Source organism: Acomys minous (genome assembly GCF_964271855.1).
Source record: "Acomys minous genome assembly, chromosome: 12".
In the NCBI taxonomy this organism is placed as follows: domain Eukaryota; kingdom Metazoa; phylum Chordata; class Mammalia; order Rodentia; family Muridae; genus Acomys; species Acomys minous.
The window spans coordinates 101,697,614-101,716,508 of record NC_140493.1 but is presented as its reverse complement, the minus strand read 5'-3'; the positions used below and the strand labels follow the sequence as shown (position 1 = coordinate 101,716,508).

Genomic DNA, 18,895 nt, shown 5'->3' with positions numbered 1-18,895 from the left:
ACCCAACAACAGTGAAACACTGTCTCAAAAATCAAAGCTAAATAAATGAAGTGTAAGAGTTAAGATGATGTCATTACTTTCATCCCAGTTACTCATAATAATCCTCTGAATCATGACTTGACAGAATCTAATTAACTTAATATAGCCAATTGCACAATTTACTATAATAAATGGCATCCTGTCACATTGTGCATATATGAAGCCCTTCTTCTGGGAAGAAAGACTCTTTTAATTACACAACCAGCCAGATAACACAGCACTGCTGCGCTGCTCTGCAAGGGAGCACAATGAAGGTGGCAAGGGGTCTGCGTGTGACTGGAGAAGGAAACAGGTGGCAGGAGAATATACCAGACCAGAGGAGGAAAGGGAGGAAAAGGAGGCTGTACCAAAGATGTTTAGAAACGGGTTGCCGAGATCGCATCGTGTCTCGGTCGATAAAAGCACTTGCCGTCAGGCGCGGCAACCTAAGTTCAATCCTCTGCATCTGTGTGAGGAAGAGAACCAACTCCCATAAGATGCCCTCTGGCCCCCTACACGATCACTGCGTCTAATTAACTAATTAACAAATTAGTGTGGTGAAAACTTTTATTAAAATACTTTGCCTACCTCTCTAATATTATAATTCTTCTCGCTTCTCCAACCCCTCAAAGTTATTTTTGTGAAAGCCAAAGTTAATTGTCAAAGTTCTTTGGAGTTGCGACTGTTTATTTTAGCTGTGTTGACTCACTAGAGCGAACTTTGAGCCCAAATCTCCGTTCCTTACTACGTGGATTGGATGTGCTATTTAAGCAGGATAGGGAGACACAAATGTTGGTCACCCGGCCACCGGAAGCTCACTGTCCTGTGCATGGATGCCGCTCGGAAGAAGTGGACCTGGAAACTGTGGGCTCCACGAGGGTCTGTGGGTTTCTTCTCGTCCTGAAATAGAATTGCAATTGCTTTAGGTCAAAAGAAAGTGTTCTGCCTTATAGCTGTTTCCCTCTGCTGTGGATCTCCTCAGGAGTAAATGTTTGACTTTTATTAACTTGCCATTTAAGCCCAGCAGTATTGCAGATATCCATTCAATAAACTAAAACAGAGTAAATATTTGAGAAGGTAGACGTGTTTGACCTGATTTAAATGTTACACAATGTTTATATGCATCCCAAACATCACTTGGCATCTCATGAAATGTACACTTTTCAGGGCGTATGTGTCCATTAAAAATTAACTTAGCTGAACATGATGGCATACTCCTTTAATCCCAGCACTCAGGAGGCAGAGGCCAGTGGATCTCAATGAGTTTGAGACCAACCTGGTCTACATAGCTAGCTGGAGACCAAGACTAGCCAGGAAATAAAATCAAATTAAAGTCCTTTTTAAAAATAAACTAAAACAGCCCAGGATACAATGCCATAAAATAAAACAAGTCAAGCTTTTCTGAAAATTTTGAGTCAGGGTCTCATGTACCAAAGTTGGCTTCAAACTTACTACATGGTCAAAGATGACCTTGAACTTCTGCTTCTTCTGCCTCCCCCCCCCCTTAGGGGTGCTAAGGTTGTATTCATGGGCCAGCAAGCTCATTTTATGCCATCCTGCGGATTTAACCCAGGGCTCCAGGCATGGTAGGCAAGCACTCTCCCAAGACAGCTACATCCCCATCCGAAGTCAAGCGTTTAAACGAAATACAATCAACAGCAAACGTGAAGAAGAGTGTGAGCAGTAGGCACGGAGAGCCACCTAACCTTGTCAGACCTCAGCGCCTCAGCAGGCTTTAACAATCCCTGTCTCTCACTTCAATCCCACAGGGGACCGCGCTGCTGGCTTCGCTGCTTGCTATGCAATGAATTTGTTCCACTCCAATTCATAGGTGGAGGCCAAAATCCCCCACAGAGAAGGGGATTGAAGATGAGGTGTTTGGGAGTAGTGGAGACGTGAGGATGGAACTCTGATGAATGTGATTGGTGAATTAAAGGAAGATGAAAAGCCAGAGCTGACCCCTCTATCGTGTGCAAGTGCGATGAGAAGATGTCTGGCTGAAAACCAAGGAGACATCTCACCAGACACCAGACCTGCTAGCTCCTTCATCCTGGACTTGGGAGAAATTTCCACTGTTTAACCCACCTGGTCAATGATATATTTCTCAAACTCACCCAAACTAAAACAGCAATCATCATTCATGTCTGTTTTTTAAATAATTTTACTACATATGTGTTTATTTATTACTTTTCCAATTTTAAAACGTATTTAAATAGTTGCGTCGCGCTCCACTCATACACACATCATGAATCTTTATATCTTCATACAATCTGAGGACATATCAACATCAAATATATATATTTAACACTTCTCCATCCTATGGGCTCGTTCCCAATGTATGGCCATATAACAGTTTATTAACTTATTCTCCTATAGATGAATAATTGCTTATCTGATATTATGATTTTTGAAACAGCTATTTTGCACCACAGTGACTTTACAGATGGAAAGGTTTCTTTGCCTTACACTTCCAGGTCACAGTTCACCACTGAGGAAAGACAACGTGGGGGTAGGGCAGGAATTCAAGGCAGGAATCTGGGGGCAAGAACCCTGGAGAAGTAATGTTTGCTGTCTAGCTTGCTGTCTGGTTCATGTTGTTTATACAGCCAAGGGCCACCTGCCCAGGGAATGGTGCCGCCCACAGTGGGCGGGGTCTTTTAACATCGCTTAACAATGAGGACAAACCCTCACATACATGCCCACAGACAAACCTTATAAAGACAATTACTCAACTGAGACTCTTTTCGAGTGATCCTAGGCTCTGTCAAGCTGATAACACTAAACTAGGAAAAAGACTGATCATGATGACATCATTTTTTTAATATGCATCTATTGTTTTTAAACATGTGGATTTCCTCTGACCACCAGGATACAGAGTAGGTCCTCACCCTGTTACCTAACACCACTCCTTTATAGTCCAACCTTTGTCATCCCATTGCCTGGCAACCAACAATATAACCCAATATATATGCCATAGATTTGGGGGTGTTATTTCTTTCTCATTTCTTGTATATCATGTGACTGTGGCCAAATAACATACAACCTTTTCTGAGACTGAACTCCGTCACTCAGCACAACGCCTTTCAGATCTACCCTGCCACTGTGTGTCTCAATGTGATGTCCCTTCATCATACTAAGTCACCCTCTATCATGTGGGTTTTCGTTGTAGATTCCCGGCTGTCCTCCTCCTGCCTCTGCCTGCCTTCAGAGTGCTGGGGTTGTAGGTATGCACCGCTATGCACAGAGACCCTTGTGTTTCTAAATATTTAATGCTTGGGGTTATGTGTGCATGCTCGAGTGCACGTGTATACAGGTGGGCATTCATATGTATGCATGTGTATGTTTATGTACATGGGGAAGCCATAAGACAGTTTCCAGTGTTATGCCCAGGGACACATAATATCCACCTCATTTGAGACCAAGTATCTCGTCAATCTGGAGTCACTTGCCAGTGGATTTCAAGGACCTTCCTGCGTCTTTCCCCAGTTCTAGATTACAAGCAGGCCCCATGACACCTGACCTTGGTTTTAGACATGTTTTATTTTAATTAATTTGCTTAATTCAAGCAATCCCCTACAGACTTGCCCACCAGCTAACCCAGCATGGACAATTCCTCATTAAGACGCTCCTCCTACGTGATTCCATGTTGTAGCAAGCTGACAACCATCACGCTCCATGTTTTAAAGAGCTTAAGGAAAAAATAATAATAATCTATCAGCTTTACACTTCCTTCATCCCTGATGGTCCAGGAGCCCTTCTGGAAGCATTGATCTTCTGAAAAGTCCCCTTAACATTTGCAAGGGCTAAATTCTCTTCCCTCTTTTGTTTTTTTTTTGTTTTTTTTCATCTGAGAATGTCCTTATTTCATCTTCATTCCTGAAAGAAATTAATGCTGGAAGGGAACTTTGAAATTGTCTAACTCAAAAATACTCATTTGCATGTGAAGCGAAGCCCAGAGGCATTAAATAATGTAACCCATGCCATCGTGAGAGCTAAGAGCCAAGCCGGGAGCATGGGCTAACTCCCTCATCCCCAAGCCTTCGCCCTCCCCTCTACAGAATGTCCTGACTTGTTATTTCAATTATTTGGTTTGTACTGGGAATAAATTTATGCAAAATTGACTCTTACTCGTTTATTAGTAAAATGTAAAATTATCTTTTTTTAACAATGGGAGGGGCATTAGAGATCATGAGCCTCGATGGTCCATATTTTCTAATGTAGAAAGTGAAGCCAAGAGAAGGTAATGCAATTCCCTAAGGAAATTATATTCATAAGAGCCATGACTTTTTATAACAAAATCCCACTACATACCAACCATTTGTAAAGAGCAGGCTAAAGCTGTTTTGTCTTTTGCGTTCCCACGCAGTAGCAATGGCTTGTGCTGAGCCAACACACTTCCCTTAGTCCCCTTAGGGCATCCTAATTACGACTGCAACGAGCAGTGCTAGACTGGGCAGCCTAGCTGGACATCTGGGAGCCTATCTGTGCCTCTGCTGTCGTTAGCACTGGCCTCCCAGCAGGGACTCTGAGACTCCATTGTGTGTCTGGTTCCGGCAAGCTGCTAAAAACAGGCCAGGCTGGCGGGCTGAAGAGACAGCTCCGCGGTTAAAGAGCACTAGCTATTCTTCCAGAGGACTCAGGGTTTGATTCTCAGCACCCACATGGTGTCTGACAACCACCCTCTATAACTCCAGTGCCAGAGGATGCGATGCCTTTTTCTGGGCTCTGAGAGGACATGGGGCACAGACATACATGCAGACAAAGCATGCAGACATACACATAAAATAAATAAAGCTTTAAAAATGAAAATAGGCTTATTGAAAATATACATTCCATTCCCAGTTCCTCCCCTTTACAAACATTCGGCGTGTGTGTGTGTGTGTGTGTGTGTGTGTGTGTGTGCCTCTCTCTCTGACTCTCTAAGTCTGTGTGTGTGTGTGTGTGTGTGTGTGTGTGTGTGTGTGTGTGTGTGTGTGCGTGAGTGCCTGCTTGTAAGAGTGCAAGCATTCATGTTCTACGGCATGCACGTGGAGTTCAGGGGGCAACCTCACGTATTGGTCCTCATCTGGCACCTTGAGACAGAGTCCCTCACTGCTCCTGGTGCGTAACTGTTTAGCTGAAATGTAAGCCCCCAGAGACCCTCTAGTCTCCTTTTCCATCTCCCACACCCACCGTGCACAGCTTTATGTAGTTTCTGGGCACCCAAATAGTTCCTCATGCTTAGACCTCAAGTGCTTTCTCCACTGAGCCATCCCCTGAGCTCTAAGCCCCAAGCCACTTCCAAATGTTCTAATCCATTCAAATCCTGGGCACAGCCTGGAATTGTCATTTTTATAAGCACACGAGGTAATTCTGGCAATTATTCTGCACTGAAATCCTCAGTGTATGTTGAGACACTATGAGTTACAAGTAGAAAGTTCTAGAGTTTCAAACTCACGATAAAAAGGCGGAACAGGTGGTTCAAGTTTACAGTCCCAGCTACTCCACAGACTGAGGTAAGAGGATAGCCAGGGCTGCTGGAATACAGAATGAGTTCTGGTCCAGCCTGGGCAACTTCAAGGGCACTTGTCTTAATAATAAAAAATAAAAACGGGGTTAAGAACATAAGTCAGTGTTAGAGTGCTGGTTTAGCATGTGTGAGGACCTAGGTTCACTCTTGACACCACACAAAAAAGAGGGAGAAGGGAATTCTAGACTGTCTAGATCTGGGCTCAGTCTCGCTCTATTCTGGATTTCCCATTAAAGGTCATTTCGAATGCCCACCTCCTCTCACTGATGGCTGAGAGGGCTGGCAGGTACCACAGCACTGCCTGCCCTGACATGTCCCCAAAGCCTTGGGGGCACAGATGCTTCCTCCTCTAAAGGCTCTCCTCTGCTACTCCTTGGCCACAGATGCTCCCTCCTCTAAAGGCTCTCCTCTGCTACTCCTTAGATACCTCCACTAAGAAAATACTAGGTCTCAATTCCAATATAACTGTCTTAAGTCTGTTTTATAGGTACAAGGTTTTTTTCCCTAGGATCTATTTATTTAATGCTAAGTGGGTTGCCTGCATGCATGTATTTGCACTGCATGAAAGCCTGTGCATGCCAGAAGACAGTGTCAGATCTCCTGGAACTAGAGCGATAGGGCACCAGATATGAGTGCTGGAAACCAAACCCCAGGTCCTCTACAAGAGCAACCACCACTCCTAACTGTTCAGCTACCGCTCCAGACCCCCAAGTTTTACTTTTAAAAAATTCCAAGTCATTCCCTACCCTCCTCCACATGTTAATTCACAGTCACACACACACACACACACAGAGGCACGCATGCACACACCACCACCACCACCACCACCACTACCACCCTACACACAAACACATGACACACATACACATACTACACACAAACACACATCACCCACACACAAACATACATACACACCACTCACACATGCACAACACACAAACACACACACACTACCATCACCACCACCACCACAACCACCCCACACACAAACACATCACACACACTTACACATACTACACACAAACATACATCACCCCCACCCCCCACACACACACCACTACCACTACCACCCCACACACAAACACACCACACACACACATACATATACTACACATAAACACACATCACCCACACACAAACACACATACACACCACTTACACATATACACACACACACCATTTATTCTTTTTAAAAAAGCATTATTTTTCGTTCGTAGGCATTACTTGATATGATATCATGTGAAGGCCAGAAAGAGAAGGGAAAAGCACATATGCTCTCATGAAGTCATGGCTTAGCACAGAAAATCAGCTGCACAAATAAATAATAAGTCATGTTTTAAGCAATATGCAAACTGTGTGCATGGTTAAAAAAAAAAAAAAGACAGTACAAGCTTCCCAGACAAAGACCTGCTGTCTTCATGGTTTAATTCCTGGAAGGAGAGAGCTTGCTATTTTGCAAGATTGATAGGGAGCACAGGTACCCTTTGCATCTGCTCCTGGTGAGGTACACAGTGGTACAGACTCCCTAGCCTGCTTCATGTGTAGCCTCTTTTTTTCCCCCCTAATTGGCTTGCAGGTACAGATAGATATGTCACCCTAATGATCATAAAAGATGCTTGAAGGCAGGAAGTAACTGTGTCATATATTTCTTCTGTGTCTCCTACAGGGTTCAAAATGATGTCATTTTGTCATCACCAATAGTTAAGCTCCTACGGTGCCCTAGGCCCTGTGTAAAATGCTGTAATGGCAGAGATTTCCAGTATGCCTGTACCTCACTCAGCAAGCATCCCCTCAAATGGAAGGCGGTTACTTAGGAGATCTGTGTCTGTTAATATGTGGTTGCTTGCTCTATGATCAGAGGTGGTGCTCTGCGAGGGGGCGGACACGCACACCGTGCCACCCTGCAAGAGTGACTGTAAGAGTATCACAAAGCAGGTAGCTCAAACAACAGAAAGTTCCAGGGGCTAGAAGTCTAAGCTCAAGAGGTAGGCAGGGCTTGTCTCTTCTGAGATGTCGGCTCCGTGCCTCTTGCTTAGTTTTTGAGGTTTGCTGGAGGTTTTCCATCATGCCTTGCCTTGTAGTTGCAGTGTCCCAGTTTCTATCTTTATCTTTACCTGGTGCTGTCCAGATGTGCACATCTCCACATCCAAACTTCCGCTTAAGGACCTGCTCGACTCCAGGTTGACGTCGTTTTATACCTGCAATGACCTAATTTCCAAATATCGTCACACTCTGAGATGTTGGAAGCTAAGGTTTCAGCATTGGAGTTTGAGGAGGCGGCAGCACGTTTTCAACCCTGAACACACAATGAGATGCAGCATAGGCAAAGTGAGAGCAGAGGAACTGCATGAGGAACTGGGGGTGCGGGGGGGGCGCAGGGGGTTGGGGCACATGGAAGCTAATAGCACCGAGTTAAGTGGGCACTAGGACAAAAGGGACACATGGCCAAAGCTTTGGCAGAAGGTTGGTAAATGGATGTTCTTCAAGTGGGTAAAGGAGAAAGAAAGAGCATTTGATTGAAGAGCGTCTCTAGGGACCTGAAGAGCTAGAAGAATTGCAGAAACCATCATGGGGTGAAGACTAGGGAGGGAAGAGACGTAGACATGAGGCTGGGACGGAAGTCAGACGCCAGAACACGAAGAACTGTGTCACGGTGGATGCTCTAATCTCAATGCATGGAAAGCTAAGGTGTGGTACATACCCTGCTTGCATCCACACGCTAGTCTGCTGGCACCTCATTCCGGTGAGTGCTGGTGAGCCCTGACATGGAGCCATAGTGAAAGCAGAGAAGCAAGCGCAGAGCCCGTATGCACGTCCACAAATTTATAAAGTTTCCGATGCATCCAAGAGCTTCAGAGATGGAAAGAAAGAGATGGCTTTCCAGCAGGAAGCTGAAGAGAATGGCAGGTCTTGGGGAAACCATTGAGAATCGCTTCGGCATTAATTGGAAATAGCGTGTCTGAGGCGGGCCAAGGAGAACAGGGAGGCCAGACACGGAGAAGCAGAGGAGGAGAGCTTGTGTGTGAAAAAGAACAAGAATTTGAAGAGTACCTTGAAAACAGCAGCGGATGACCTCCTTCTCTCTTGCCCTAGCTTCGCACTCCCTTCCTGTCTGACTTGTGTGCACATGCCCTTGACCTTTAAAGGGCCTGTATGTTTAGATAATCTTCAAGCAAGTTAGAAATAACACTTCCTATGATGAAAATGTCTCCTGAGGACGCATGACCATTGTCCGGGGAGACTCAATGTCATAAGAGGCTTATGGTGTCTTTGCCAGTCTACGAACATGCAACCAGCACCACCGTTCATCGCCTGGCTTTTTAATCTACCAGCCATGATGCCTAATTAGACAAAGCAAACGTTGCAAAGTATCTCCGAAACTGACCCCCTGTTAAAATTCAATTCTAGATGAACACGTGAAAGTCCACAAGCCTTTTAAGAGTTTATGCCCACACCCAGCTCCTGTGACTCGGCTGGGAATGGTGGGACTTGAGATTTCTGAGTAGGACGCAGCCTTAAGGAATCTAGTTCTTTTCTGGTGTTTTGTATCTCCAATTTTTTTTCTGGTGTATTTATCAAACCATAAACAGTCTCCAACCTAACCTACAAGAAACAGAAACAATCATTACAGCCAGCATATGCCTCATATTTATCCGGCATGAGTTAGGAATAATCTAAGCTTGTCTGTACTCTTTAACTCGTTTTAGCCTCAGGATGACCCCGTGGAGTAAATTTCCATTTACAGAGCACTGAGGCAGCAACTCAATTAGTAAACTTCTCACTGGGCAAACAAAACGCCCTGTGTTCAGTCTCCTATACGAACATAAAAACCCAAGCTAGTGTGGCAGCATAGGTTTATAATCCCAGCCGTGGGGAGGCAGAGACTGGAGGATCTCCTGCGTTCACTGACCAGCCAATCCAGTCTAATCCATCAACATCTGGTCCAGGTAGAGAACCTGCCTTAAAGGCATGAGCGTGGATGGCTCCTGAAGAACGGCATTCAAGGTTGACCTCTGGCCTCCCCACGCACACACACATGCACATGCAAACATATTTGCACACACCACACACATGCACACCCACACGCACTCATCTAAAGATGAATGCGTGGCAGACGCCACAAGAAATATTTGACCAACTGCAGGGGAAACTCCAGTGTGAGCCCACAAGTTACAGTGTCTCGGAATGGAGAGGCCAGCAAGAGATGGAGAGCCTTAACCAGGAAAATTAGCATACATAGGCACTTGGGCAGGCAACAGCTGGCAAAAGAAAGATGTCTTTTCCTGAGCACTCTCCAGGGTGGGGCTGCTTCTCCAGGCAGACCCGAACTTCACTATACTCCCAGATTATAAAACAGAGAGAGCCAAGATTTTTAGGGCCACCCTCCCCTGCTCCTCAGAAGGCAGGAACACGGGTGGAGAGGTGTAAATGACCTCATGGGATAACGGGAGAAAGCCTAAACAAGCAGATCTTCCAGTGATTCATTTGGGTGGACTACTTTCACACCAAGCTACAGTCAAGAGTTCAGAGTGGGGTCATTTGGGGCCCCTCCCTCCCTCCCGTTTCCTCTTTTCAAAGTGCTGGCAGATTTGGAGTCAAACTCCATCCAAACAGGAAATCACTCAGTTCTAGCTTAAGGGGGGCAGGGAGGCCGGGAAGGCTAAAGGGCAATCGTTTTGTGCACCAAGTGGGTGTCTTCAGAACAAGTGCCTACTATGTGCTAGGCACATAGTAGTTGTTATGAATCCAGTTTAAGCCCTGCAGGGAGCATGCAGAGAGATGACATCCAAACCCACACACACACATCTGGCAGAGCTTACAGGAGAAAGGCTTTTGAGGGTTTGAATTGTCTTTTTATTTTTTCCTAAAAACAAAAAATGGAAATAAAAGTCTCCAGTCCACCTCGCTTGGGCTCACCATCATATGTATGAAGAGTCTTGAGCAGAGAGAGTAGGAGGCCTGGGGCAAAGAGGAGGGGACGGGGAGGAGAAAGGATTGATGACTAGGTGGAAGGGCAGAGCCAGCGGCAGAGGGAGTTTGGCTAGCAAGCTGAGCCAGAGGCAGGTGCCAGCTAAGAGTGGGCGGAGGTGCCGGCGCCGGGCCAAGCTAGGCAGGGGGAAGGCTCGGCACTACCTCTGCCTCTAGGAGTCCAGGCGCAGAGACTAGCTCGCCCCGTGGCGCCCCTGCTTCGTCAACTCTCCTTTCCTCCCCTCTCCTGCCAGCTCGGGGCACGGGAGTCCCTGTCGCCTGCAGGAGGAGCCGCTGGAGCTGTCTCAGCCGCTGCGGAGCGACAGCATCCTTGGGTGAGACGCCCAGAGCTACGTAGTCTCCAGCCTCCTTCCTGGGGCGAGAGGGCTCCTTGGAGTGATCGCCCCAACTTGGCCATCGGCCACCAGAGAGCCAGCACTCGCGCCTTGGGGACCTCCTACCTGCGCGAACCCCGGGTGGGAGAATCACGAGGCAAAGAGGCACAAGAAGCGAGTATACAGGGAACCCCAACCTCGCGTCTCTGCTGGGCTAGAAAAAACAACGCTGTCAACACCGTGAGCTTCCTGCATGCGGTCCCCAAGTTCAGGGGCGACATCCTCCCAGGAGGAACCAATGCCCCAGTGAGCATTCCAGATCCATCGGGACTCTAGGAGCTTCTTCCGTCTGCACCCTAAGTGTTTCCCGGGTCCCCGCTTGGGCCATGCCCGGGCTGCGCAGGGACCGCCTGCTGGCCCTGCTGCTCCTGGGCACGCTCTTCTCCGCTGACCTCTACTTCCACCTCTGGCCGCAAGTGCAGCGCCAGCTAGGGCCGCGCGATCGCCCAGCGGGCTGCCCATGCTCTGGCCGCGCCCCCTCTGCGCCCCTGCTCTCGGCAGCAGCCTCACAGGATCCTCGCACCGCCGCTCACAACTTTTCCAGATCCCAGCCCGGAGCTGAGCATCCCAGCCGCGGCCACCCTGTCCCTCGCTCCAAGCTGCAGGCCCTCTTCGCCCACTCGCTCTACCAAGTCCTGGAAGATCCGCCTCTCCTAGGACCCGAAGACTGGCTCCTAGCCAGCCAGGAGGCGCTGCGCTATTACCGGAGGAAAGTGGCCCGCTGGAACAGGTGAGGACCCAGCCCAGGCTCCCTAGCTGGCCTTCCAGGCTCTGGCTACCCACACCCACTGACACTCTGGCGGTGGAGGCTTCAACCTGCCCTCACAGCCTGGCGTCCTCTGAGTCCCCAGGTTCTCTGTCCACTCACTCACCTTGTCCCACTGGTTTCTCAAGCCCCTTTCTCTTTGTCCTGATGTGGACAGCTGCTGTTGGCCTTTTGCTTTCCAGAGTGAGCTTTCTAAACAGAGGGCAGAGCTGGCTCGAATTCAGCCTTCACCTCTGCTCTTTGGTCAGACCTGAGCGCTACTCTGCACAAACCGTTGTCATATCCACAAAGACTTAGTTTTTATCCCTGTCCCTTTCCCTCTTCCCAGGGTTGGAGACCAAAGAGGTCAACCAGAGCAGGAGTTCCCTGGGCTCTCTGACTTGGCCAGTCCCTGTTGCTCATTAAATGTGGCTTGTCTTTTTTTTTTTTTTTTTTTTTTTTTTGCCCATGTTTTGAATTGAAAGCAGTTTATTATCTTTTATTATTGTGATGATTTGGGCTGAGGCTTCTGGAGGGGGCGTGGGCGCTAGCAATTTTGTAAGCTGAAAGTAAAATTTAGAGCTAAATATTAAAATATTTAGGATGAGGTTAAGAGTGACTTTACAGGAGCGTGTTGGAGATGGCAAGGTAGTGATGGCCAGGAAGGTCCCCAGCTGATGGCAGAAAGCCTTCATCTGAGCTCAGGACCCTTTCAAAGTGCAGAGCTTGTCTGTCGCTTGAATCCAGAGTTCTCTCTTCATGCCACACCCATCTGTTAATACAAGAGATTTCAGGATGAGATGTTGGGTTTTATAGCCCCTCCAGCTGAGTGAGCAGCTCACGAATCTCAGCTGAAACTCACTGCTAGCCCAATTTGACTGTTTTCTCATTATTCTGTGGGACTAAAACCTTGAGCAGTTGGCGGGGGTGGGGGGGTGGGGGGGTAGGGGGCGCGGTGGATCTCGGCAAATGAACAGAAAGAAGTTGAATCTTATTGGCTGAGATCACTACAGCGAACTTCATTTGCGACCTCTATGGCTGATGATTTTATATTAGAAAGTGGTTCTCAATTCTATTGCTAATTGCATGCAATAAAAAGGCGGTTTAAGATTGCTCCTCAAGTGCTGTCACTTTTGATATTACCTTAATTTCATCAATAATGTGGGAGCATTATGGATCAGTGAACCAGGAAATTTGCCCTTAGAAAAATTATCCACACATCAAGTGAAGATTTAAGAATTGCAGGCTATGGGCAACGTTGCTTGCTATTGTAAATGTAGACGCATGTTTGCCTAGTCTCGTTTCTGTTGCCTTAAATTTCCCTGTGTTACTTGGGTCCTGGAGGAAATTGCATGGAAATATTTGGGGAAGAAAAGCAAAAATCTTCCTCGCCAAACTGAGTAATAGATTTTAAGCTGCTTGCTTTTAACAGTACACACACACACACACACACACACACACACACACACACACACACACACACAATTTATTGCCCAGAAATGTTGGTCATTTAGCAGGGGATCAGTAGAGGGTGGGGACCTTGGTATTTGCCTTTGCAAGATCACTAAAAGTCGAAGATTCCCAGGCAAGGTTGTGGGTGGCATGACAGCTGTACTTAATAGTGTTGAACCCTGACCTTTGAGGCAGGAAGCACATTCCCTCCACCTAGAGAGTCCTGCAAACATCAATAGGATGATATCAAGAAGAAAATGGGTTAGAGTTATGCCAGTGCTTAAAAAAAATGCAACTCGCTGCGGGTATAGCTCAGTTGGTCGAGTGCCTGCTTAGCATTCACGAAACCCCGGGTTTGGTTCTCGGACTCCCCTAAACCAGGTGCACTAGGTGCACATCCGTAATCCTACCCTCAGGAAACAACAGCAGGAGGAAGAGGAGCAGAAAACTGAGCTCATCCTCTCCACTTGTTGAGTTTGAGACCAGCCTATGCCTCGGGAGACTCTGTCTCGGAATATATGGAGCCCAAAAGGCTCATTGGCCTGCATGGATTTGAATCCTATCAAAAGATCTACTGCAATCACACCATCCCTTACTGAAGCATCTATCCTGATGACTAGGAGGATGTATGGATGTGTTAATGGCCCCTGAGAGCCTTGGTACAGGAGCAAGGAAGCATCCAGATCCACCCCCACCACCCCACCCCACCCCACCCCCACCACCGGCAGATGCAGATATTTAGAATGGGCAGCAAAGGGAGAAATGAACGACCTGGCCAATTGTTTGTGTCTTGCACAGACAAGTCCTTGTTTGTAGCCATGACCCTGCTAGCATTTAAAAACTAGTGATATATATATAGTGTATATATATATATATATATATATATATATATATATATATATATAAATTACCTAACATTAATTGCTGATAATAACATAGCCAGACCAGCACTCTTTATCGCTTGCCTGGCAGACAACATTATTGGTCTGGGCGATTTTTATTTTAGTCCTACCATACCAAGAAACAATGGTATTCGGTCAGAAAAAATGTCTTTGGACACCTGGGGCTAGTTTCCAATAGGGGGTACGTAGTGGCTCCTTCTACTCCCCACCCCTGAACACTCCTTTGGGGTTTCACACAGTACCAGATGGAGTTGGTGCGCTGTCTCGAATGTTTCGATTCTCATCCGATGTCAATCTATTGGCTGTCAGCATTTTAGTTAGGTTGAAATGCGAAGCGACGCTGTGTGTCGGGTGGCCCGATCTGATCCCGAAGACTGGGCAAAACCTCCTTATGTGACAACCCTTTCTTGCCTTGCTGCCTGCGTGTCTCTCATTTGAAATGCGAGAGTGTGGTACAGTCCAAGTTTAAAATGTAATCAGGGAAAGTGTTCCTGTCAGGTTGTCAGTTGCTGATCACAGCTAGTGAGCCAATGCCAGGCTCCGTCAGCCTTGATGACATCTCTGGCACCTGTCTGGAATATCAAAAGGGCAGGGGGCGGGGGTGTAGGGGACAGGGAGCGGGGAGGTTTCAACATCACTATTTCGGGCCATAAACTAACAAGGCAGAACTGTGCAGCTTCCATTGTTAGTCCTTAAATAACAATGATGGTATCGAGGTTTACCTGGATCCCAGGTGACGGTTCATACTTGTGGCTATTCTGGCATTCTTAGTTAGTGGCTGATCTTGGAGTTTCTTCTATGGTCCACAGCTGCCCCCAGCGAGACAACATCTGTTCTTGGATGCACATGTCAAAACTGGAAAGCTTATCCTGGCCTTTTGCCCACATATCTTTGGTCGGTTCTTCTATAATCCTCTGGCCTTGGGGGTCAAGGTCAAATACGGTGACACTTCTGTCATGCAGGAACTCAGGCAGCTGTAATGTATGTATGAGTTTCCTGCCCCTCTGTTTTTCCTCCTAAGTGCCTTCCTCTGATGTCAGGAAGGTGACTCTGGCCAGCATCACAGATTCAGCATCTCTCAGAAATGTGTGTGTGGATGTGGATGTGTCATCTCTCCATCTCAAGTGTCTGCCATTCCCCTCTCCTACCTCCTTGTCATCACAGAAAAGGAACCCTGGCCCCAAGTCTCTCTTTAGAAGTCACAGAAGAGAGACTGGGCAGCTTTTCAAAAATGACAGTTGTTCAAGAGGAGTAAGTTGGCTAAAAGTTTTTTTTCCCCCTGGGGGGAGCTCTGAGAAGATCCAGAAACAAGGCAGACAGAGGAAAGTAGGGAGAAAAGGCCAGGAGAGGAGAAATAGAATACCACCGGATATAAGGAGTGTCTAGCCTAGGATTCTAAAAGATTAGCTTCCTTCTCCCGCGGCACTGTGTGATGAACAACAGCATGTCTTCTCCTCCTCACCTCCTCAGCGCCTTTGTAGGTCTCTCTGGCTTACCTCGTGACTACTTCAGGCCATTTGCACTTCTCATGAGCAGTTCAGCCTTTAGAGTGGACAGGAGTCTAGGCATACGGTCACAGACAGTGGTCATTTTGCCTTCCTTTCAGAGTCAGGAGGACATTAGCTTTTGTCTAAGGAGTCTCCCAGCAATGCTAGGCTAAGAGAGAAATGGCCTCCCGGGATTTGGGGCTGCTCCCCAGCCATGGCCTGGTGTGTGGTGAGCAACTGGAGTGGTGATTCATCCCCATCCGTCTTAATTAGAGCCTAGCAGGGGTGGTTTGGGAAAAGCTATTATCTTGGTGGGTTCTGAGACCTCGGGCTGCTCCACTCCACTCAGGATCAGAAGCCACAGGCAGATGGTTTCTGAGTGAGTTAGTCCAGAAGGCCAGTTCAGGCTGCTCGCTTGTTGCACACTGGCTCTCACTGCCTTCAGCTCGACAAAGAACTACATCAGGAGCCATGCCAGTGATGGTCATCAAAAGAAGGTGGCACATCCTTGTTCCCAAACAGATCAAAATGAAGACCCTCGGTCAAGAGCAAGAAGCCATGCCATTGTCTCCGGTCCCTAGCCACCTTCTTTCACCTCGAACCATTTTCCCATCAATCCTGGAACATTTCATGTGTAAATGCCCCTACCTGAAGCATGCTTGCTGTATGCCAGGTACTTCACATACATTCACTTGGGCTCACAGGGTCTGTAGTAGGAGGTTCATGTGGGCAGTAGGATTCCAAGATGGCCTCCCAAGACTCCCAGCCCTGGTACATGCACGCACACCTCTTCCAGTAACTCAGGCATTGTGTGTCTGCTGTAAATATATTTTGCAGATGTCCCACACCAGGGACATCAATCTGGTGGGGCTGACCTAAACACATATATCCCTTGAGTTTATGGACAAGGAGGAAAAAAAACAGAGAGTTTGCCTGCTGCTACTGACTTGAAGAGCAAGGAGACCACTTGGCAGGGAATATAAATGACCTTTAAGGATCCAGGTTGGCACCTGCAGACAGATAGAGAGAAAATAAAGAGACTTAGGTCCTATGCCACCAGGAAATGAGCTCTGCTGTCAACAGGAACCCGGAGCCTAGAAACAGAGGTTGTACCCCCTACCCAGGTCCACACTCCTCAGAGCCTCTAAACAAAAAGCCAAGTCAAGACCTGAAGGTCGGCCCTGTGTGATATGCAGGTCACATATCCACTGAGATACAGGCCTGTGAGCTCCAGACCTGGGAGATGGCGTAGGTGTTTAAGCTATTGGGTTTGTGATGGTTGCTAGCACAGCAGTTAGAAGTGAAGACAGTGCTACAACTTAGTCTCCCGTGTGGCGGAAACAGGATGAGGCCGTTATACAAAGCTACCAGAGTCAGGCAGATAGTGGACTGTATCAGGCTTTGTACTCAGACAGAAGTGGCTCCAGAATCGTGTCTGTAACTACCAGCTCCCATCCCCACCCCGGGCCCGGTATCCTTTGATCTCTAGAGGCCATCCATCATCACCTGGACTTTTCAGGATCGTCTTCCCCAACCACATCCCACACCAGTTCTTCTGTGGCCGCATCCACTCTCCACATGTGCCCCAGGGTTCTGCCTGATCATCTGCTGTGTCCAACTACCTTGTTCCAGAGCCTGGAGCGAGGCGTGAAGATGATTGGCCACTTGCTCTTGGCATTGAAAAGCCCCAGCTTACGCACAGTCACCACCCCCTGCCCATACATCTGTTTCAAGCTTTGCCGTAGGGTGGATCCCAAGTAAAGATCTGTGGACTGCATAACTGTGAACAGATGACACCAGAACTGGGGGCCATCCGTAGCTGATCATCTTCCTATAGAAAAAGCCTTGAATAGAATAGATCCCAGCTGTGAGGTCTCCCCACCCCTGACTCGCTGACTCCGCTCCTATGAAAGTCCACAGCAAAACCACCCTGATGAGCCAGCATGAGGTTTGGAGCTGGGTTGACTTCCTATAGTCGGGAGCCCAAAGGAAATCAAGTTCAGACCTGAGAGGGAGGCAAGAAGGAAAGCTGAGAAGGTGTCATTTGCTAAGATGAAGGGATTTCTTTAGCATCTTATGCTTTCTTAGGAAGAGCAGCCAAGACGCCTTGCATGAAATAAAAAATGGGAAACCCAGGAGCTTTTTCCTTTGCCAAAAGCAGTCCCTGCCTGGCCCTGCCCTGCCCCTTGGCAGGTGCCCACCTATACTTTTCTCTTGATTATTCATGAAGCTGGAGGCCAATGAGAAGCTGCGGATAGTGGTGAAGTATGCCTGTGTATGGCTTAAAGCCCAGAGGGACATCGTTGTAAACAGCTGTGGCTTTAGTGGAGCAGAAGTTGCTGGGCACAAATTACTACCTGTTATTATAGGCTGGTACTCACGTTATGTGCCTAATGAAAACCACAGTATGGAAAAAAAAAAGTTTAGGCCTCTTTGCTCCCTGTCGCTTGGCACAACGTCCTATGGCAGAAGTGGGAAATCAGGGGAGAACTGACTTTGAGGGCTTCAGGGAGAGGCCAGTGCTCAAGACTTTCCACTCATGGAGCCTGGCTTTAGGGGCCAAGCCCTGGGGGCAGCCAGGAGAATTTGGCTAGAGCATCAAGAAAGCAAGTGAAGTCCCAGAAAGAGCCTGTTTTATTGGAGTCACTAGTAATAAGCCTGATAATAAATTCATGGAGCCTCGGGAAACAGAGCACAGTGAGGGCCTGTGGTTCCCAAGAAGCCCGGTGCCTGTAGTAAACTCAGCAAAATACAGAAAGGCTGCCAAAGGGGCTGGGGAGACGGCTAGGTGGATAAAGTGCCTGCTGATGTCGTGCAAGCAGGAAATGGTCAAGCTCAATGGTGCACAGCTGTAATTTTAACACTGGGGAGGCAGAGGCAGGGGGATCCCTGGGACCTGCTGGCCAGTCAGTCTGGACAAATGAGTGAGTTCCAGGTTCAGTCAGAGACCCTGGCAACAACAACAACAATAATAATAACGATGATCATGATGATGATGATGATGATGATGATGATAATAATAATAATAATAATAGTAATAATGTGGAAAGCAATTGAGGAAGTCACCTGATGTCAGCTCCTGGCCTCTGCACTCATGTGGGCATTGGACATTCTGTGTGTGTGTGTGTGTTGTGTGTGTGTGTCTGTCTGTCTCTGTTTCTCTGTCTTTCCATCTATTGTCTCTCTGTCTCTATCTCTCTCTCTCTGTGTCTCTCATACACACACACGATGGCATAGAAGCATGTGACTGAGAGACTGAGTCATAAAAATCATGGTGGCCTGGATGTATTTTACCATACTGGAGGTCAAACCCAAACTAGATCCCCCTTGCCTAGCACACACTCCACCACTGAGCCCACGATGGACAGCAAGGAAAAGCAGAGCTGTTCATCTGCTATAGTCGGGAGCACAGCTCTCAG

At 47.5% G+C, this 18,895-nt stretch overlaps 1 protein-coding gene and 1 long non-coding RNA gene across 3 annotated transcripts in view; one reads left to right on the top strand and one right to left on the bottom strand.

Annotated features, from left to right (window-relative positions):
* Positions 1-273: 273 nt before the first annotated feature.
* Positions 274-18,352, bottom strand: LOC311580132. The gene is made up of 4 exons (XR_014773377.1): positions 16,983-18,352; positions 14,232-16,486; positions 11,763-12,407; positions 274-918 (listed from the first exon to the last, which is right to left on the bottom strand). It is a non-coding gene; the product is annotated as an uncharacterized lncRNA (long non-coding RNA).
* FAM20A (FAM20A golgi associated secretory pathway pseudokinase) overlaps positions 10,472-18,895 on the top strand; it is a 60,090-nt gene continuing 51,666 nt past the window's right edge. The window contains exon 1 of one of the 2 annotated variants that reach the window (XM_084751391.1): positions 10,472-11,620. In XM_084751391.1, coding sequence (XP_084607517.1) covers positions 11,217-11,620 — 404 coding nt within the window. In that variant the 5' untranslated portion in view covers positions 10,472-11,216. The remainder of the gene's footprint in view (positions 11,621-18,895) is intronic. The other variant, XM_084751390.1, reaches the window with a different exon arrangement.